The following is a 21,452-nucleotide window of genomic DNA, read 5'->3' as shown; positions in this document are numbered from 1 at the left end:
GGCGGAGACCAGGGCGCCACCACCTCCCCCCGCCTGGCCCTGCTGGCACAGGACGGTCACTGTCCCCGGGGGCCTGGGGGAGCAGCCCCGGTCTCACAGGGGCCACAACTGTCCCCCACGGAGGAGACGCTGGCCCAGCCCTTCCCTGGGGTCCCCTGAGGTGAATGAGGACGAGACCGGCCCTTTACTCTGCCCTGGACCCCCCCACTCCGAAGCCACTCACAAGGCCACGCTGGATCCACGAGCAGTTTATTGAATTCAAGCCGCCCTGACAGAATCAGCAGTGCTCCCACACGTGGCATGTAGGTCACCCCTGCACTGGTAACGTTTTAATCTGGAGGCAATGACTGCTACAGACATCTCCTTTCATTTTTAAAAAGTAAACGTTTTCAAAGCATCTTGCAGGCCAGAGAACTAAGCAGGATCCTCAAACATTCAGGAGTTTTTGAGGAAAACTCAGGAGGAGGAAACGGCTCCGCACGCCTTGCACTGGCCACGGCAGACGCTGCAGCTTTGGCACCAGCCCCGGGACCGTGGACGCTACAGAGCCACCCCTCTGCCTGGGGGAAGGAAAAGCGCCTGCGGGAGCCGTGTGGAAGCATCTGAACACTTGCCCTGCGGGGCCCGGAGGTGGAGCAGGGCCGCTGGGCACGGCTGAGATGCTCGTGTAAACCGAAGGGGGACCAGTGTCAGACCAGCACCCCACTACCACCAGGCACAGCGGATGCGGAGGGCTGCACAGGAGGAGGGTGGCGGCAGGGATGCCCTGCACAGCATGGGGGAACACCTGCCTCGCTGTCCCCTGCCCTGACCCGCAGGCATCTCCAGGCCTGGAAGACAGATACCTAAGGCCATATCTGCAAGCACACGGTTCCCAGAGGAAAGGGATGCCTGTGCAGTAGCCTTCCGTGGGGATGGCCAGTGGGTCTGCCCGGCCCCAGGCCCGGGCCCTCGGCCTTCCCAGGCAGCCCCGGGGGCTGCTGCACCCGCCATGCCCCAGCACCCGCAGAGAACCCAGGCCCCGCTCCCAACACCCCGGGGCTCACACTGGCCAGAGTCCGGCTGGAGACGGTGGGTCCACAGCGGCCTGCCCAGGAGGGGCCGGCGGAGCAGCGAGGCCACTGGGGGCCCTGGAAAGGGACCTACCTAGGGTTTCACAGCCAGAGCCCTGTGATGCTTTGGTACCTCACCCCCACGTGTCCCGGGCCCGACCCTGCCGGGAGTCACCCCCAGCCAGTCTGAGGCTGCGGGCTCCGTGGGCTGGGACCTGGGCTCTCCTGGTGCCGTTTCTCACTCCTGCCCCCCGTCTCTCCCATCTTGGGGCTCCCCAGCCCAGCTGCAGGCCCCCTCGGCCCCATCAGCCACGTCGAGGCCACGGGGGCTGAGATGTGGAGGTTTCCTGAGCTCCTCGGTCCTGCAGGGCCCAGGGTGGCCTCCTCCTGGTATGTGAACATGACTCAGGCTCCAGCCAGCAGTATTTTGAGCCAAAGTGGGAGAGGAGACCTGCTTTTCCGTCACCTTGAGAGCAGCAGGCGCCCAGCCTGGGGGAAAACCTGCTCACACGAGTCCCGGATAACAGAGCACAACATCGGCACCCAGGCCCCATCACCCCCCGAGAGCCACAGAAGCTAAGCAAGACCCAATGGCTGGGACCCTGTCTCGGGGCCGCAGCACCCACCTGCCCCACTCGGGGAGGACAGGTGGCCTGGCCGGAGCCCACGGCCCGTGGTCCCGCATCCTCATCCTCCCAGCTGCCTCAGAGGGCCTTGGCGCTGGCGGGGTGCGCTGCGTGGGGGGCCGGCTTTAGGGGGTGGCGGGTGAACACGTAGGCCTGCCCCAGGATGGCCAGGTCCACCAGCACCTGCAGCAGCCCGCACGCTGAGAACTGCAGGGGCGCGCCGTTCAGCAGGAAGTAGGCCGTCTTGAAGGTGTCGCCGCTCGTCCACATGAGGACCATCTTGATGCTGTGGAGACATGAACGGTGGTCAGGGCTCACAGACCATGGATCAGGGGTCACGACCCCTGGGTCGGGGGACATAATCCAGGGGTCAGGGGCCAAAATCTAGGGGTCAGGGGACATAACCCAGTGCTTAGGGGACATAACCCAGGGTCAGGAGACATAACCCAGTGGTCAGGGGTCATAATCCAGGGGCCAGGGGACATGCCAGGCCTCCTGTCCTGGCCATGAAGCCACTGCGTGCATGGCCGCAAGGACAGGAAGGCCCTTCGGCAGGAGCAGCCTCAGCTCTCCAGAGCAGGGGAGGGGCTGGCACAGGGGCCGAGCCCACACGGCCTCACAAACGTCCCATCCTTCCTGGCTGCAGGCACATCAGGTGTGTGTCCCTCGGGAGACACGCTGTGGCCTCAGACGGGAGAGGGAAGACCACCACCTCCTCATGCCGCGTCCCACAGGCTGACCCTGCAGCACGAGAACTGGGCTGGGAGGGGCGGCCCTCTGCCCCCCACACCTGCACCCAGGGGTGCTAAGCAGGAAAGCAGAGGCTGCCGGGCGAAGCAGGGTGATGCGGGCTTCTCCTGGGAATCCCCTCCAGGCCAGGCCCCTCACTCAAAAGACAGCCTGAGGGCGATTCCATTCCTGGTCATCGGTGCCGCTCCCAAAGTCTGAGATCGGTCCGTGTGGCACAGAGCGGCCCCGTGTCATCTATCGCTCACGTCTGCACACACCTCTCCACACACAGCATCTAACGCCTGGTTGCCAGGTAACGGGCATGAGCACCATCATGTTTTCCTGCATAAAGTGTTTAAATCAGACCCACTCCCACAGCAGGCACACACTGCGTGGCTCACTAAACCAGACCACGGCTTGAGGGGGGACCGCCTGTCACAGGGAGGAGGTGAGGACCCTCAGGGACAGGATGACACCAGGCTGGAAGCCGTCTGTGCCCCAGGCAGGGCGGGCACTTTGCGCCCCTGAGGTGGCCCCGGTTCACCCCAGAGCTGGGCGACCTCCGACCCCAGGTCAGCTCTTATCAGTAAAACCAGGCGAGGAGCCCGTGGCCCAGTGCAGGGATGTCCATGTCCCCTGCTCTGCCCACAGGAGTGTCAGCCCGACCGTGCAGAACTGGGACAGGAAGTGGACAGCTCCCCTGACCTGCACCCACAGCGTCTGGAGGCTCCCATGATCCTTAATCAGGAGAATGACTCAGGGCACGGGGAGGCCCAGCAGGTTGGCTCCCGTCGACCCTGCAGCCGGCCCACCCATCTGAACAGCCCAGCGCGTCTCGCTTGGCTTGTTGCGTTGACTCACGTGGCGTTTGAAGACTTTTGTTTTTAATTAGCTGATACTTAACTCTGCATTTAAAACTCCAGGTTGTTATATATCATCAGTCCTTTTTCTCTGGCTTTCCACATTTATTTGACTTTGGTTTTTAGCAGTTTGTGATGTAATGCATGTTTGGGACTTGCTGAACATCTTAAAGCTGTACGGTGGTCTTGCATCACATTTGGGAGGTCTTCAGCCGTTATTTCTCCAGCATTCTCTTCTGCACCAGTCTTTCCCCTCTCCTGTGGTCTCAGGTGACACGAATGTTAGATTTCATGGTGCTGTCCCTGAGTCTATCCTCTTTTTTCCCCCGATTTTTTTTTCTGTTTTCAGACTTTCATTGATCTTCAAGTTCATTCATTCGTCCTCTGTCGTCACCATTCTACTACTGAACTACTGAAGTGTAGTTTTTATTTAGCTACTGTATTTTCAATTTAAAAATTTCGGGCTGGCCTTCTTACAGCTTTTGTTTCTCTCCTGAGATGGTCCGTCTTTGCATTGATTTAAAGAGCGTCTGCTGTTGCCCTTTAGAGCAGTTACACTAGTGCCTTGAAAATCTGATAATTCCAGTATCTGTGTCACCGTAGTTGACTGTTTCTCGATTCTTTGTTGTCTGTTGATTGTCTTTTGAGAGTTGCTGAGATTTTCCTATTCTTCGTGGTGAGTAACTTGGGTTTATATCCTAGACGTTTTTACCGTTCCGTAAGGAGACTGTCTTGCTTCAGTCCTGTGGAGAACGTCGTGTTTTATGTTCTACCAGGGAACCGACACGGTTACATTGAGTTCAAGCTGCAAGTTCTGGGTGGTTTTCAGGGGCTACGGCTCAATTTCAGCTCAGTTTTCAAAACCACTGCGGCGCTATTCGTATCTGCACTGTGTGGGCAGCCCTCGGTGGCCAGGCGGGGACTTGGGTGGTGGTGTGCCCCGCAGGTCCTGGAGGAGAGCCCTTCCTGCCCCTCAGACCAGGCAGAGCGGCTTCTCTCGGAGCTTTCTACCCAGCACACCGTTCTGGACTTGGGGCTGTGCTGGGGTCCAGGCTGGCAGATGTGAAAAAACAAAACGTCAGTCCGTCTGCTCCAGCACCCAGAGCTGCTCCACCCGTCCTGTCCGGATTTGTAGCTGCACCCGAGGGGAAAGACGGGCCCTTCGTGGAAAAGATCTGAGATTAGCAGCATTCCATCACTGGCCACCCTGTGCCCCGTCCCAAGTTCTGCTGGCCTTCGCTGGCTGGTCCCTGTGGACACCTGACCTAGTAGACCCTGGACGATGGCTGAGGAGCAGCAGGGAGAATGCCTCACTGCTGTCATCTCTTCTCCGTGGCATCTGTCGCCGCAAAGTTGTGCCTCTCTCTCCGTCTGAATTCTGTCCTGCTCTGGTGCACCAACTCGGAATTTTAGAGTGAACTAGTGGTGTGAAAAATGACCTGTAGGTGACTCTGCATCACGGTCCGGGGACACAGGGGACTGGACAGGGGCCGCCCACAGCGGTATCTGGAAAGAGCAGCAGGTGGGAGCACAGGGGCTGCCCAGCAGTGGCTCGGGTCAACCTGCACACATAGAACCCCGGGGGGATTGCAGAGGCTGGGCGGAAGGGAGATGCACATGACACGGTGGAGAAACGCACCAGAGTGAGCTGTGGCGGGAGCGGTGTGCGCCGGGGGACTGGGCACCAGTGTGGCCGGGTGGCACCAGGAGGCTGCGGGCACCTGGGCAGACCGGAGCCACCCATCTGAGCTACAGAGATGCCCAGCCTGCCAGCGAGGCTGCTCACAGCTTTCCACAGCTCGGAGCACCTCCATTTCAAAGGAAAACCCACACCCACAGAGCATTTCAAGGAGAAGCTCCCACAAGCAACCGCTACTTCTGCAAAAGGCCATGAAGACAGGAAGAGAACCAACGAGTCATAAATGAGTCTAGTTCCATTTTACAGAATTAAGAGCTGAGGCCCAGTCTCCCCCAGAGGTACCCGAACTTCATAGGAGACCCAAAGACCCCCCCTCCAAAACCAAACAACACGGAGTGGCCTGTGCGGCCCCTTTCACGGAGGAGAGGCTGAGGCATAGAGAAGTCGGGTGGCTTGCCCAAGGGCACACAGCGAGTGCCTTACACTGTGGGAAGGGCTGGGGAGGGGGCGGCAGAAGGCACCGCTGGAGCCTGTCCCGGGCTGGTGTCCGCCTGGGCCCTGGAGGCACAGGTGCACCTTCACCCCGCAAGTGGAGACGTGAGGTCACTGCAGAGAGCTGGGCCCTGCCTGACGCACACGAACATTTTTAGCTGCCCAGGCGTCTCCCCGGGCCCCGGCCCGCAGTCAGCTCTCGCCCCGGGGGCAGGAATCCGACAGGCCCCACCACCAGCCCCACGTGTCGAGGACTCGGGGCAAATACTAATCAGGCTGCTCCCGGCCCGTCTAAGCAGCAGACCAGTGCCAGCCTGAGCGACGTGAGCCCTCGTGCAGGGCGCTCTGGACATACAAGCTTGTGCCTCGCACCCTCTGGTCACCCCAGACCCTGCGGTGCCCTGTGGACATGTGCCGAGCCCAGGCCCATCCTCCCCACACGGGTGTTAGGTCATCCTTTACCCTCAACAGCTATCGGGCAGGGCGAGCCCCGAGGCTTGGCTACCACTGGCCAGCAGGCCAGGGACGTCCTCGTGGACACCACGTCCGGAGCTCGCCTGCTGCGCACGGCTGGGTCTCCAGGAAGACCCCTCCTCGAAAGAGGGCTCAGCTGGCCCAGGGCTCCAGTGATGCGGGGGGCGCAGGGCTCAGAGAACCTTGCAGAAGTCGGTCTGGGTGGGAGGGGAGACTGTCCCCAGGCTGCATTCCTCCAGCTCAGGGGGCGCCGGGAAGCTGGATTCCTTTTTCTAGGTCCCCCCTCACACCGGGCCCCACCCCAGCTGCTGCCTCAAATGCCTGGCCCTCCCCGCCCTCGTGCTATTTTAATCCGGGCCCCCGGTACCTCATTCTTGGCTCCAGCATGTTTCCTCCCCAAGTGAGCAGGCAGATGACTGTTCCTAAAATACCTCTCACCTCATCCTCGCCCCATCCGGCCGTCCAGAAAGCCTCCGCCCGGCCAGTGCCCACGAGGTGAGAGCCTCACCCCTGCGCCTACCCCGGCCCCGCCAGCAGCCCACACACCTCCCCGGCCGCGCCTCATTCCCACCTCCCGGCCCGGGCCACACCTACCCTCCTGTCCGCCTATCCAAAGCTCCCTGAAATTCAAACCCTACCCAGAACACATCCCACAGGAGTAGGTCTTTGTGACCGTGGGTCACAAGAAACAATGGTTTCTTGGGTATGACATCCAAAGCATAGCAGTTTTTTAAAAAGATCCGTTGGACTCCATCAAAGTCAAATCTTGTGCTGCAGCGTGAAAAGCCAGCACACAGCGGGAGAGGATATCTGCAAATCATGTATCTGTAAGAACAGTTAAAGATCTCTACAACTCAACAATGAAAGACAGCTAACCAAATTTTTAAATGGGCAAAGAATCTGGATAGACCTTTCTCTAAAGAAGACGCATAAATGGCCAATAATCACAGGAAAAGGTGTTTGATGTCATTAGTCACCAGAGAAACGCAAATCAAAGCCACAGGAGATCCCACTTCACACCCACGAGGATGGCTACAATCAAGGGGTCAGAGGGTAACAAGCGTTGGTGAGGGTGTGGAAAAGCCAGAACCCCCGAACACCCCTGGTGGGAACGGAAGATGGTGCAGCCACCAACTCAGCAATTCCACTGCTAGGTGTATTCCAAGACAAAGGAAAACATACGTCCACACAGAAACTGGTACACAAATGTTCACAGAAGCACTGTTCACAACAGCCAAAAAGATGTCAAACCCAAATGTCTACCAGCTGAAGAAGACATAAGCAAAACTTGATCTGTCCGTACACTGAAATATTATCCAACCTTAGAAAAGACGGACACTGACAGATCGTACGTGGACGGACCTTGGGAACATTATGCAGAGTGAACGCAGCGAAGGACCTCGCATCACCTGATTCCATTTACATGACGTGCCCCGAGCACAGAGCCGCAGAGACGGAAAGCAGACCAGTGGTTGCCCAGGCCTGGCAGCGAGGGTGGGGGAAACGGGGAGTACTGATGGGTGTGAGGCTGCTTCCTGGGTGACGAAAATGTCCTAAAATTAGATTGTGGTGACGGCTGCGCAACTCTTTGGAAGTCCTAAGATCCACTGAATTGCGTACTTCAAATGGCGATGGTGTGACAGGTTACGTCTCAATGAAGTTTTTTTGTTTTTTAAGTTCCAGGGCTTTTGCTGAATTCTAATTCCAGCCCTCCTCGTCCATCGACTGGACCCTGGGTGTGGCGTGTGCGCACATGTGCAGGGGTGTGTGGTGTGTGCGTGTGTGTACTGTGGCGGAGAAGCGTGTGTGGGAGCCCAGGCGTGCGCTGTTACCACGTGCATGGCATTCTCCGCTCACACCACTGTGGGCTGATTACGTGTCAAGGACGACAGAGGAAGATGAGTGGGGGGCTGAGAAGTGACGTACGTGCGGCCCCCGGGGGAGACGCCACCCTGATTCCCGAGCAGCCAAGGCAAGGCTCCAGGCGCCCAGCTCCAGGTTCAAGGGCAACGCCGGAGCCGGACCAGGTGGACACTTCCCGGACGCTTCCCGTCAAGGCAGGAAGTGTCCCCGCTGGGACAAGGCAGCGGGCTGGGGCGGCCCCCCCACACCACGGGGGCCGCGCACGCACACACGCACGGGCGTACACACGACCTCCTCTCGTGGCCCCTGCTCGCTCCCGGGCTTCCCGCCTGCCCCTCCCCCTCCTCAATCGTAACCGGTTCCCCGGATGGTTTTCCCCACAGCTGGCCTCCTCTTCCAGTCCCACCCGCCCCCAGGCTCTCCAGTAATTACTTGTTGGGGAACATCTTCCGATCCGGCCAAAACGCGGAGGAAGGAGGAGGGAACTTCTGCACTAATTAGTAACATGATTTCAAAAGCCACAGCACTTTCTAGTACTGGTTCAGAAGCAACAGTCATTTAACATTTTGTAAAGGGAAATCATCAAGTATCTCTTGCATTTCCTCCAAGAAATGTACGTGTGTGAAAATGAGTGTGTGCATGAGCATATGTGCATGTGTGTGTTTGAGAATCTGTGCGTTTGTGCGAGTGTGTGCATGTGAGCGTGTGCACACGTGTGTGTGTGCACACACCTGTGCACGTGGGCTCACACCCTCTAAAGGGGTCCATGGGTAGGCCCTTCCAAGCAGGTCCGCAGGAGACGAAGCTGGCCCTCAGATAGGACCTCACAGCCCCTTCCCTTCTTACACCTCCTGACGGTCTTCTGTCTGAAGCAAGTTGAGGCTGAGTGTCCTGCAGCAGATCTGTGGTGGCCCTGACCACAGGGCTCTGAGAATCCCAAATCCCAGCGGGTCCAGGGCTTCTCCATCAGAGAAGGTCGGGGGGTGAAGCAGCCCTCCCGGCGGGCTCCCTGGATGGACACCTGAGGACACTGGGTCAGGCCACGCAGAGCGTCTGCTGGGAAGTGGGGACGAGGGGCAGAGGCAGCCCTGAGACCAAGTCCTGAGTCCGGGCCTGGGTGCAGGAGAGGGAGGAAGGCCTCTGGTCCTCTGCTTGGGACGGGAGCAGCCAACCTCAGGAGGCTCCTGTGTCCATGCCGAGGGGGGCTGACCACGCGGCCGGCCGGAGGGTCCCGTGTCGGGGCAAGTTCTGGTCTGAACCTGGGCTGAACCGACCCCGCTAAGTGCACACAGGGAGCCCCAGCCTCTCTCTTCCAGGCCGGGATGTGGAAAGCGCAAGGGGCGCTTTCCTCACAGCCCCACCCTCCTCGCCCCACCCAGGAGCCCGCGATCCGCCCCGTAGGAATCAGGCTACAACGTGACAGGCTGGACACTCGGGGGCAACCATGCTCGCCACAGCTCAGGCTCCAGCGGGCATCCAGGCTCCCTGAACACACGGGTGGCATCGTGCTGGCCCTGGGGACGAGGGAAGGGTCAGACGCAGGTCAGACCAGCCCGGCCTGCACAGGGAAACCTAAGAGTCTCATTTTCAGGATCGTGGAATCGGATTTATTGACGTGTGACAGCCAAGCTGTTCTGAAGACACGTCACTGAGCAAGGAAAGAAGGCCCCACCCCGGGGACAAAGCGACAAAACGGAGCTTGGCAGGGATGGAGCAGAGACCGCAGTGGGGCTGAGGGAAGACCCAGCAGAGGGACGCGCGGAGGCCCGGGTGCCCGTGAGCTGCGCTGGGAGAAGCCCGTGCCGGCGTTGCACTGTTTACGCACCTGCTTCAGGTTTAATCCATCACTGCGTGAAAATTCCTTTACCTTAGAGTTTCTCTTACGCAGACTTCTTCGAAGAAGCACAAATTTTACAGGAAACAAAACTGTAACCAGGCTCCAGCCCTGTACTCACTCTCTCTCTCAGCACTCAGTCTGTGCTCACCGCTAAGAAAAAGGGTGTTGGCCCTTTAAATACACACAGAGCAAGGTCACCTCTCTGTTAACTCCAGCTGAGCAGAGAACCTGTGACCCTCCCGTCACCTCCGCTCCCCTGTAGGACAGCCACCCCACACCACACGCAGAGGCCCCCAGCGGCCTGGGCCTGTAGACCCAGCCACGGAGCCCTGCCACGACAGCACCGCTGAACAGGCCCCTAACCTAATCACACCTCCACCCAGAGCCGGCTCTGCGCTGAGCGGCAGGGCCCACGATTAGGTTAGTCTTCTTAACGAGGACGAGTGGGGCTCTTGAGAGGACCCTGCACTCCAAGCTGATTGAATTAGCGGCCCGTGCCCATGTCCGTGACAGAGACTGCCCCCCTCCGCTGGCTCCGGGCCCTGCTCGGGCCCCGCCGGCTGGCATGGAGCGGGTCTTCGTCCCCGCGCAGCCGGGCCTTCTCGCGACCTGCTCGCGGCACTGACCGCAGTCTCCTTCCCTTCCCTTCCGCCTTTGCCTTCTGTCTCCTTTACCCAGTGCCACCAGGCAGGCGGGTGGTCTGCTGGGGGGAGGGCACTGGGGGAGAGGGGCTGCGGTCACCAAAGGCTGATGACCACACGCATCCTTTCCGCCCTAAAGTCAGAACCTCAGGAGCACGTGCACCACCCGGGCTTCCTCCTTTCAGGTCCAACGCCCCAGGTACCAGGGCCTTCCGCGCATCCTGTCACTCCCGAGGTCACCCTGAGACAGGAAGGGGGATGGCCACGCCCACGGCGCCCTTCTGCAGAGCAGCACAGACCTCCGTGGTCCAGCCTGGCGTCTTTCCACTGCCTTTGCTGGCTGAGTCACCGCAGCCCCACCAGGGACAATTCCCACTGGAGCCTTCTGCAACTTTTGCTATTGTGCACAAATTCTCCAAGAATTAGCCCGATCAGCTAGGTACCCACACTGGTAAATCTTCCACATTCATACCTGCTTCCCCAAGTGTTCTCACTTTCCCGAAAGTGATTTTGAGAATCAACTATTTTAGTCCTTCATGAGTTCATTCAATAAATATTTACTGAGCTGAACTGCTGTAATTTTCCAAGCACACTGTCAGGTGCTGGGGAAAGAAAGAAACAGGATACAGTCCTTGCCTTCAAGGCTGTCAGTCAAGTAGATGAGCTGGGCAAATTAAAACATCCGTGCATCACTGTCAGATGGCAAGGATGTTTCTGGAGAAACATGGAGACGGTGGTCAGATAAAAGGAGGCTTAGAAGGTCAGCCTTTTAAAAGACAGCTGCAGTCGTGTGTCCCATACCCAAGATAAGAGGATCGAACACAAAAACAAAGGGTTAGTTAAAATCAGGTGTGACACAAACTTCAGCTTCTTGGAAGACAGAATCGTCTCCCTGTTCCTCCCCTATACACCCTGGACATTACACAGAAACACAAGACTCTCAAAGGTGGGGAAAAGGCCACAGGAATGCCAGACTTGGAGCTGAAGAAGCAGGAAATGCCAGGAGGCCCCAGGAACAGGCTGTTCTCTGTGCAAAAGACCAGGAAGGGTGCAGCCTGGCAGAGCAGGCAACTTTAGCCAATAACTGCCCTACTCCAAACAAAACAGGAAAACGGCAGCCCCACCCCCACCCGTGAGAGCAGAGGAGGGTGGAAATCCTGCCAGGCGTCCCAATCCCACCGCCAGGGTAGTGTCAAGAAAGCCAGCTAAAACCAAAGGTCTAAGTAAGACCCAGAGTCTTATAAATAACGTGGAAATGTCCAGGTTTAAACTGGAAATCATCTGTCATATCAAGAACCAAGAAGATCTCAAACAAAATTTTAAAAAGACAGTGTTTAGATGCCGAAACTGTGAGAAAAAGCAAAGATTTTCAAACAGCCACTTTAAAACTGCTTCAATGAGCAATTATGAATATGCTTGAAACAAATGAAAAAAGAGAGTTTCAGCAAAGAAACAAAAAGCTTCACAAAAGAAACAAATATGTAAAGAAGAACGAAATGTAAGTTTTACTGTATTGAAAAATACAATAACCAAAGGAAACAGTCAGTAAATGGGCTCTCAGAGCACAGTGGCTGGAACACCGGAAAGAACCAGTGAACCATAACAAAAAAAGAAACGATCTTAACAAAAGAATCATAGCAAATGACCTAACGTTCCACATCATCAGAGTCCTAGAGAACAGGGGTAAAGGGCAGGACTGAAAAAGTACTCAAAGACATAACAGCTGAAAACTTCCCCAAATTAGCAGGAAGTATAACCCTAGGGATTCAAGAAGCTGAGTGAATCCCAAACAGGACAGATCCACACCAAGACACACGTCACAGTCAAGCTTCTGAAAACTAAAGACCAAAAAAAAAATCTCAAAAGCAGCTAGAGCAAAACAACACCTTACTTACAGGGGAAACAAACATCACAGTGGGTTTCTCCTCAGAAGCCACAGAGGCCAGAAGGAAGTGGCACATTTCTCAAGGGCTAAAAGAAATGAACTATCAACCTAGTTCAACCTGTGTCAGCAAAAATATCCTTCAGAGATAAAAGGGATATCAAGACATTCGCAGGTGAAGGAAAAGTAAAAAAATCTGCCACCACCTGAAATACCCTTAAAGGCTAGTTACAGGAGTTTCTCAAAACAGGAAAAACAAAAACGAAAACAAGAAAAGAAGACACCTTGGAACAGCAGGAAGGAAGGAAGAACATCATAAGCAAAAATAAGAGTAAACACAATAGACATTCCTGTCCTCTTCAGTTTTGTGCATTATGTTGACTGAAGCAAAAATTATAGTATTATCTGATGTGGTTCTAAATATGAATAGAGGAAATGTTTAAGAAAATTATAAGTGGAGGGAAACATCACATATATAAAATATACTACATTAAAAATATCATAAAGGTAGGTAGAGTTTCTACACTTCACTAAAAAAATCTATACAGAGAGATACCCACTCAAAAACACCACAGATAAATACTCATTAAACAATAACTCCCCATCCTCCCCTCTTCCTAGCCCCTGGCAACCACCATTTGACTTTCTGTCTATGAATCTGATGACCCTCAGTCCCTCGTATAAGTGGAACCATACGGTATTTGTCCTTTTGTGACTGAGCACGTCCTCACGACTCCACGAAGTAACCTGTGTCAGAACTTCCTTCCTGTTAAGACTGAATAATATTCCATTGTATGGACAGACCACATTTTGTTTATCTATTCATCCACTGATGGACACTTGGGTTGCTTCCGTGTTTTATCTGTTATGAATAATGCTATTATGTTATGAACGTGGGTGTACAATATCTCTTCAAGACCCTGCTTTCAATTCTCTTGGTTATATGCCCAGAAGTAGAATTGCTGGGTCACACTGTAATTCTATTTTTAATATTTTGAGGAAATGCCATATTGCTTTCCACAGCAGCTGGACCACTTTGCATTCCCACCAACAGAACACAAGAATTCCAATCTTTGCACATCCTTTACCAACACTTGCTGTTCTGTTTTTCTGACAGTCACCATCCAAACGGGTGAGAGGTGGCATCTCACCGTAGCTTTCATTGTACAGGTCTTCCACCTCCTTGGTTAAGTTAATTCCTAAGCATTTTTTGCTTTTTGATGTTCTCATAAATGGAACTGTGCCTGAGGGAGGCAGGGAGCGCCTGAGACCCGCTCTTGGTGGTGCTAAGGGGGAGGAGGCTGCCGCGTCGTTTCCTACATTAAAGGGCTTGAACCTTCTGCCTTCGGGAGACATCTGTGGACCCCGCCTCCCGTCCATGGCCCGCAGTGAGCTGCTTCACGGGAGGGTCTCGGCTTCCCCTCACCTGTTGCACAGGAACACACCTGCTTGTACGTCAAGAGGTCAGAAGACCAGCGTCCTAACCCGAAGCTGCTCTTGAACTGAAAGTGAAGCAGCAGATGTGTGCACGGGTCCCTGCCGCGCCCCTACCTCATGCCCTCCGTGGACACGGGTCCCTGCCGCGCCCCTACCTCATGCCCTCCGTGGACTGGTGGCGGTGGTTGCGGCAGAGCTGCGGCATGCCCAGCATGGCCTCGGTCAGCACGGCCAGGAAGCCCAGGCTCTCCACGAAAAGGGCCGAGTCGATGGACAGGTAGGTGACACAGCCCGCCACACCGGTGAAGGCCAGGACACACTGCACGTAGTCCCCAAAGCTGTCCCAGTGCCAAAAGTGCTGGGGGTCGAGGTCTAGGGCAAAAGGGAGAGAAACGTGAACGAGGTGTGCAGGCCAAGGTCAGTGTGGGGAGGACGGGACAGAGGGAGGAGGCCAAGGTCAGTGTGGGGAGGACAGGACTGAGTGAGGAGGTCAAGGTCAGTGTGGGGGAGGACAGGACCGAGTGAGGAGGCCAAGGTCAGTGTGGGGGAGGACGGGACCAAGTGAGGAGGCCAAGGTCAGTGGGGGAGGACGGGACCGAGTGAGGAGGCCAAGGTCAGTGTGGTGGAGGACGGGACCGAGTGAGGAGGCCAAGGTCAATGTGGGGAGGACGGGACCGAGTGGGGAGGCCAAGGTCAGTGTGGGAGGACGGGACCGAGTGAGGAGGACAAGGTCAGTGGGGGAGGACGGGACCGAGTGAGGAGGCCAAGGTCAGTGTGGGGGAGGACGGGACCGAGTGGGGAGGCCAAGGTCAGTGCTGGGGAGGACGGGACCGAGTGAGGAGGACAAGGTCAGTGGGGGGAGGACGGGACCGAGTGGGGAGGTCAAGGTCAGTGAGAGGAGGACGTAAACTGTGGGCTCCATCTGCCTCCATTACGGCATTTCTGAAGGAGCCTTGATACAGATATTAGCTCCACATAAAAGACACTAAAATCCTTAAATTCTTCCTAAGTAGTCTGAGAGTGTACTGCGGGCTGGTCCAGAGCCTCTGGAACCTCTCTCCTGGTTAGAATCCCCATTCCTTCCCTCTACAACTTTGGATTAATTTTGTTTCTCCATTTCCTCAGATGTAATAGAGGAACAATAGTTCCTACCTCCTAGGGTTGTTTTATTGGTTAAATGAGTTTATCTTATGAATCTCAAAAGTACCCAGCCCATAGTAAGGGCCCAGTAAAAATGTACGATATCACCACACACTCAGCTGGTACGATGTTATCGTTTGCCGCACAGACGTGTCCTGCCGACACCAAGTTCACAAGCACTCACACAATGAGCAGTCCACACGAGCTTCCTGGGCTCGGGCAGAGACACGCGGGGGTCCTGGGCACAGACGTGGTGGCTGGGAAGGTCAGGGAACGGGGATAAACACGGAGGGAGTCGGGGAGGGCGTGACGTGCCGAGCCTGACCCCGTCCTTAGACTGGTAAGGTCCAGAGCCCGGCACCCCTTCGGGAAAAGGCCCAGCAAGGGCCGCCAGCACAGGCGAGGCCACCAGGAGTCGGCCGTCCAGGGGGCCGGGAGGCGCCGTGGGGGAGGGTCCAGGCTGCACCACACGCCCTGTCCCCCACATCCAGGTCTCCCACTACCTAACCCCACGTGAGGACACTGTGGGCATCGGAGCTGGGAAGGGGGAGGGCAGGCAGGGGCGCCAGAGGCGGAATGGACACGGCCTGCGGCTCTGAGGTCCCCTCCCCGAGGACCTCAGGGTCCTGAGCCTGGCTGCTCCCTGAAGAGGCCCCGGCTGCAGTGTGTTGCCCTGCGTGTGTGGGGGCAGGGCACGGAACAGCGGGCCCACGCGCAGGCGTCCCAGACAGAGGGCCCGAGAGGGTGTGGCAGGGCAGGACGCGCAGGCCTGCCGAATTAGGTCCTGTCTTTGTGCCCGAGGAGCAGGGAGAACACGGTCAGGGCTGAGAGCTCGGGCAGGACAGGGACGGCTGAGGACACCAGGTGAGTGTGCGGGGACTTCAGAAAGCTGGGTCTGTGGTCAATCGATCGGAAGCCTTTCTATCTTAGGTTCTCGGGGGAGCAAGTCAGTTGGCAAATGACTACCAGAAAACCTGTGTCAAAAAGTTTCTGAGAAGAGACCGAGGTTGGGCCCCTACCTTCAAGTGCAAAAATTAACTCAAAATGGACCAAAGCTAAACATACCAGATAAAACTAGAAAACTCTGAGAAGAAGACACAGGGAGAAGCATCATGACACTGAGTGTGTTAGCGATTTCTTAGATATACCAAAAGCACAGGCAACAAATGCAAAAACAGGTAAATTGGACTACATCAAAATCTTAAACTTCTGTGCTTCTAGGCAAAAAGCTCCTTCATATGGGTCTTGGCAACGATTTCTTGGATGTGATTCCAAAAGCACAAGCAACGAAAGCAAAAATAAACAAGTGAAATTACATCAAACTAAAAAGCCTCTGCAACTCATAGATATAAAGAACAAACCAGTAGTTATGGTGGGGGGGTGCGTCCAATACAGGGGTGGGAGGGTGCAAGGTACAAACTACTGGGTGTAAGATCAGCTACAGGGGTGTACTGTACAACACAGGGAATACAGCCAATACTTTGTAAATGGAGTGCAACCTTTAAAACTTTAATGGAAAAAGAAACAAAGAAAAAGCTTCTGCAGAGCAGAAGAAACAATCGGCAACACAAAAAGGCAAACTGTGGAATCGGAGGAAATATTTACTATCTTATAAGGGGTTAATATCCAAAATATATACAGAACCAGACCACTCAACATCCAAAAACAAACAACCCCTTAAAAATGGGCAGAATGGGACTTCCCTGGTGTCGCAGTCGTTGGGAATCCACCTGCCAGTGCAGGGGATACGGGTTCGAGCCCTGGTCCGGGATGATCCCACATGCCATGGAGCAACTAAGCCCGTGCGCCACAACTACCGAGCCTGTGCTCTAGAGCCCGCGAGCCACAACTACTGAAGCCCGTGCGCCACAACTACCGAGGCTGCGCTCTAGAGCCTGCAAGCCACAACTACTGAGCCCACGAGCCACAACTACTGAAGCCTGTGTGCTAGAGCCCGTGCTCCGCAACAAAAGAAGGCACTGCAATGAGAATACCGTGCACTGCAACAGAGTAGCCCCGCTCGCCACAACTAGAGAAAACCCGCACAGCAACGGAGACCCAACACAGCCAAAAATAAATAAATGAATGAATAAATTTATTAAAAAATTAAAAAGTAAAAATGAAAGTGGGCAGAGGAATTGAATAAACGTTTTTCCATAGAAGACATACAAGTGGGCGACAGGTACATGAAAAGATGTCCAATATCACTAATCATCAGGGAAATGCAAATCAGAACCACAATGAGATGTCACCTCACACCTGTCAGAATGGCCATCATCAAAAAGACAAGGAATAACAAGTGTTGGCGAGGAGGTGGGAAGAGGGAGCCTGTGCACTGCTGGTGGGGATGTAAATTGGCGCAGCCGCTGTGGAAAACAGGTCGGCAGTTTCTCAACAAATTAAACACAGAATTACTGTATGATCCAGCAATTCCACTTCCGGGCATACACCCAAAAGAACTGAAAACAGGTACTCGAAAAGATATTTGTACACCCAGTCCTGAGGCTACAGGACGTCAGCGCGAGCTTGGACAGAAGAATGGTGCCCAGAGAGGGGCCATGCCAGAGCCACGGCATCTCTGCCCGCCCCCCACCCGCAGGGAGGGTCAGGCCTGGGGCTTCACCTTGGTTTCAGGGAGGCCGCAGGGGGCCCACCTGGCCACCTCCGACTTCTCGCTAGCTCTCTTCAGGCCATCCCGGGCCCCTGGTCTGCCGGTCCACATCCCGCTGTGTCACAGGCAGGTTCTACAAAGCCGTTGTAGCCAAAAAACCATCCACACAAATGCCAGAAACAGCACAGCGAAGGTCGAGGTCACCCCACGGGCGCTCGGGGGAGTCCGCATCCTGTCAGCCCCCTGCTCCACTGACGCTGAGGACAGCACCCCTGCCTGCGTTCACCACGACGGACTCCCAGGAGGGACACGAGGACCAGAAGCGGGTCAAGACGAGGGGGGACGGTGTCCGTGGGAGCGCGGAGGGGCCGGGAGCCCCGCTGCCACCTCCAGAGAGCTCGCTCACATGGCTGCCGTTCGCCAGAGCGCGTGGCTGTATTAAGTCTGTCGCGCAATCTGCGTTTACGCTCGAAAACACAAAGCTGCATTTTATGGAATTAAGCTCATCTGTGGCAGAAAACACAGCCTCTTGGATACATTTGTAAAGAATTCCTTTTGAAAGCAAGGACTATGTACCGGCACATGAGCCCCCAGCATGACGGACGGATCGGCCTCCTCCCATCAGCCTGGCACCAGCCAGGGGGCCCTGGGCGGGCGAGCCGGCAGGACGCACAGCGCGCGCCAGCTCCCGGGACTCGATGCTCAGGAAACCGCCCCCTCCGAAGGATTAGGCGCCAACAATTCACTTCGAGAACCCAGGAGCCACGGCCCTTGTCACCGTGACTCACTGTGGTGACCTGTGGAAATGAGCGTAATTCCTGCCGTTCAGGTTTACAGAACTTCAACCACGTGGGTCAGAGTCCAACAGCAGCGCTCAGGCATCACAGCTGTCAAATTCTCATCCGACAGCCCCTCGCGCGAGCATCCACTGCTGTGGTGGTGACGAGGGTCCGGGCTGCCCACCACAGCCACTGCAGTCGCTGGGACGCGCCCCTTCAGGAAACCCGACCTGAGACCCGCACCCACCTGCTGCAGCTGAAGTGCTGTCCCCGCGCAAGGACCCCACTCGGAACCAGCCGGCAGCCCGGGCGAGTGGGTGAGTGACGCGGGCGGGCGCAGAGGCGTGCGGGGGGGGGGGGGGGACGTGAGGGCGGCCCAGCAGCACCACCGGGCCCCGCGTCTGAGCGCGGGGGGCTTGGAAACAAAAGCTCATGCAGCTCGCTCCCAGGTCTATGCTCAGGAAGAGGTGGGCCCAAGTAAGCATGTTCTGAACGAGTAACTCAAGGTGTCTCCTCAAAAGGCCCGAATGACTGTAACAGGCAGCATCACCAATAAGCATGAGTTCCGAACGAGGTGGAAAGCTGCCCAATTCAACGCTCACTTGGCAAACAGCACTTGGTCGCCTCAGAGAACAAGATCCAAGAGGTCGATGCCTCCAAGGCCACTGCCGCACGGGGACCACCGCACGGGGACCGCCACACGGGGACTGCCGCACGGGGACCAACGCACGGGGACCGCCGCACGGGGACCGCCGCACGCCCTCCGGGGGGTGAGGACAAAGGTCCCTGAGAACGGGAAAGGGCAGCAGGAAGTGTGGCTCAGAGGAGGTGGGATAGGAGCTAGTCATCGGGGACAGAGGACCTGTCATGATCGATGCCCACTTCCCAGAAGTCTGTCTCTGCCTGTATCACAGGCAGGGGAATTGTCTCTTCCAGGAGCTGCATTGACCACTGTTTCTGAAGTTCCAGGGAAATGTGCCAGCACCCGGGAGCACCTGGCCCTTTACGAGATATAGCAGTGAACTGCCAGAGGAAGGAAAAAGGACCCTCACGTGCATTTTCACAAAAGTTACCATGTATCTGAGACGAAAGAGGAAGGCAAAGTGTGATGAGATCAAGAAGATGAGAGCTGGGCTTCCCTGGCGGCGCAGTGGTTAAGAATCCGCCTGCCAATGCAGGGGAGACGGGTTCGAGCCCTGGTCCGGGAAGATCCCACACGGTGCGGAGCAACTAAGCCCGTGCGCCACAGCTACTGAGCTGCACTCTAGAGCCTGTGAGCCACAACTACTGAGCCCACGTGCCACAACTACTGAAACCCGCACGCCTAGAGCCAGTGCTCTGCAAAAGAGAAGCCACTGCAGTGAGAAGCCTGTGCACTGCAACGAAGAGTAGCCCCCCGGTTGCCGCAACTAGAGAAAACCCACGCGCAGCAACAAAGACCCAACGCAGCCAAAAATAAATAAAATTAATTAATTTAAAAAAAAAGAAGACGACGAGAGCCCCACAGATGCCCAGTTGTGTTTCCATGGCAACAGCGTGACTTGATGCGCGTGGGCTTCAGATGCGGTCACTGTCCCTCTCTGTGGCCCATCCAACCCCATCCAAGCCTGTCAACTCACTCAGCCTATGATGATCCCTGAAAATCAAGGCACAGGGCCTTCCTAAAAAATAGGCACCGGTAAGCCGAGCACACCCTCAGCCGTTTACCACAAACGGAGCCATCTAAGGGGGGCCCCCCAGAGCAGCAGGGGGACAGCTGGTGCCCCTAGCGGGGAGGGCGTGGGGATTCCCTGGGACACCCACAGTGGCAGCTCACACCAGAGCAAAGGAGCGGAGGGAACAGCCCGTCACAGTCACCACCGCCCTGAGAAGAAAGGTTAATCATCCTTCCACTCTGGCAAATTCCAGGCTGTAGGACAGGAACAAAAACCCATACTAGCTGGGCATTTACACCTAAGTGGCTAGCGGTGCTCAGAAGAATACAAAGGCCGGAAAAGTGAGAACTGAGCTGCCACTTCTCTTTCCAGCCAAGACGGGGCAAAGGGGCCACATTTACTCTCCCAAACAACCAAAACACGGTCAAAATACACGGAGTTTTGGACCAAAAATGGGCAAAATACATCCTTGTAAGACCCTGGACACTGGGCGTGAAGGACAGTGACCTCTGAGATGGGAAGCAGGCGTGGTGCGCCCCAACCTGTCCCAGTTGTACCCTGCGAGTTCCCAGTAAGACCCTGGACATTGGGCAGCGAAGGACAGTGACCTCTGAGATGGGAAGCAGGCGTGGTGCGCCCCAACCTGTCCCAGTTGTACCCTGCGAGTTCCCAGTAAGACCCTGGACATTGGGCAGCGAAGGACAGTGACCTCTGAGATGGGAAGCAGGCGTGGTGCGCCCCAACCTGTCCCAGTTGTACCCTGCGAGTTCCCAGTAAGACCCTGGACATTGGGCAGCGAAGGACAGTGACCTCTGAGATGGGAAGCAGGCGTGGTGCGCCCCAACCTGTCCCAGTTGTACCCTGCGAGTTCCCAGTAAGACCCTGGACATTGGGCAGCGAAGGACAGTGACCTCTGAGATGGGAAGCAGGCGTGGTGCGCCCCAACCTGTCCCAGTTGTACCCTGCGAGTTCCCAGTAAGACCCTGGACATTGGGCAGCGAAGGACAGTGACCTCTGAGATGGGAAGCAGGCGTGGTGCGCCCCAAACTGTCCCAGTTGTACCCTGCGAGTTCCCAGGACACGGGACAGGAAGTGGGCCCCTCACAGCCAAGCCGGCAGACAGCCTGGGTGAACGAGCTGGTCTGGGAATGAAGAGGTCTCGGAGCTGGAGGGAGGGCCGTGTGGGGGCCAAGGGCCTGCAGAATGGCCCTCAAGGACTCGGCGGGGCCCCCACCAGCGAGGGAACCAAGAGGGCTCACATTAGCATCCCTCCCCCCAGCCAGCCTGGGAAACCTCAAAACACACAGGCGTCAGGCCGAGCACAGGGGTAACTTGCCCCAGCAGTAGGGAGCAGACTGCGCACTGCTTTGGTTCCACTGAACTAATCTTAAAAGCAAGATCTAAGAAGATCAAACTGGGACGTCGCTGGAGGTCCAGAGGTAAAGAATCTGCCTTACAGTGCAGGGGACGCACGTTCGATCCCTGGTCAGGGAACTAAGACCCCACATGCCACGGGGCAACTAAGCCCGCGTGCCACAACTACTGAGCTCACCCGCCTCAACTTAGAGCCCGTGAGCTGCACGCACTACAGAGCCCACACACTCTGGAACCCATGCACCACGACTACAGAGCCCACAGGCCCCGGAGCCTGCGTGCCACAACTAGAGAAGAGAAAACCCACATGCCACAACTAGAGAGAAGCCCATGCACCACAACGAAACATCCCGCCTGCCTC

The 21,452-nt window shown here is 56.3% G+C and overlaps 1 protein-coding gene across 3 annotated transcripts in view; it reads right to left on the bottom strand.

Moving 5' to 3' along the window:
* Positions 1-1,019: 1,019 nt before the first annotated feature.
* The window catches only part of SLC66A2 (solute carrier family 66 member 2), a 48,117-nt gene continuing 27,684 nt past the window's right edge, over positions 1,020-21,452 (bottom strand). For 2 of the 3 annotated variants that reach the window (XM_082853477.1, XM_082853478.1), the window contains 2 exons: positions 13,688-13,904; positions 1,020-1,964 (listed from right to left, as the gene is read on the bottom strand). In XM_082853477.1, coding sequence (XP_082709603.1) covers positions 1,757-1,964; positions 13,688-13,904 — 425 coding nt within the window. In that variant the 3' untranslated portion in view covers positions 1,020-1,756. The remainder of the gene's footprint in view (positions 1,965-13,687; positions 13,905-21,452) is intronic. The other variant, XM_082853479.1, reaches the window with a different exon arrangement.

This window comes from Leucopleurus acutus (assembly GCF_964270905.1).
Source record: "Leucopleurus acutus genome assembly, chromosome: 13".
In the NCBI taxonomy this organism is placed as follows: domain Eukaryota; kingdom Metazoa; phylum Chordata; class Mammalia; order Artiodactyla; family Delphinidae; genus Leucopleurus; species Leucopleurus acutus.
Note: the sequence above shows the minus strand (reverse complement) of the source record. Positions and strands in the feature narration are given on the sequence as shown.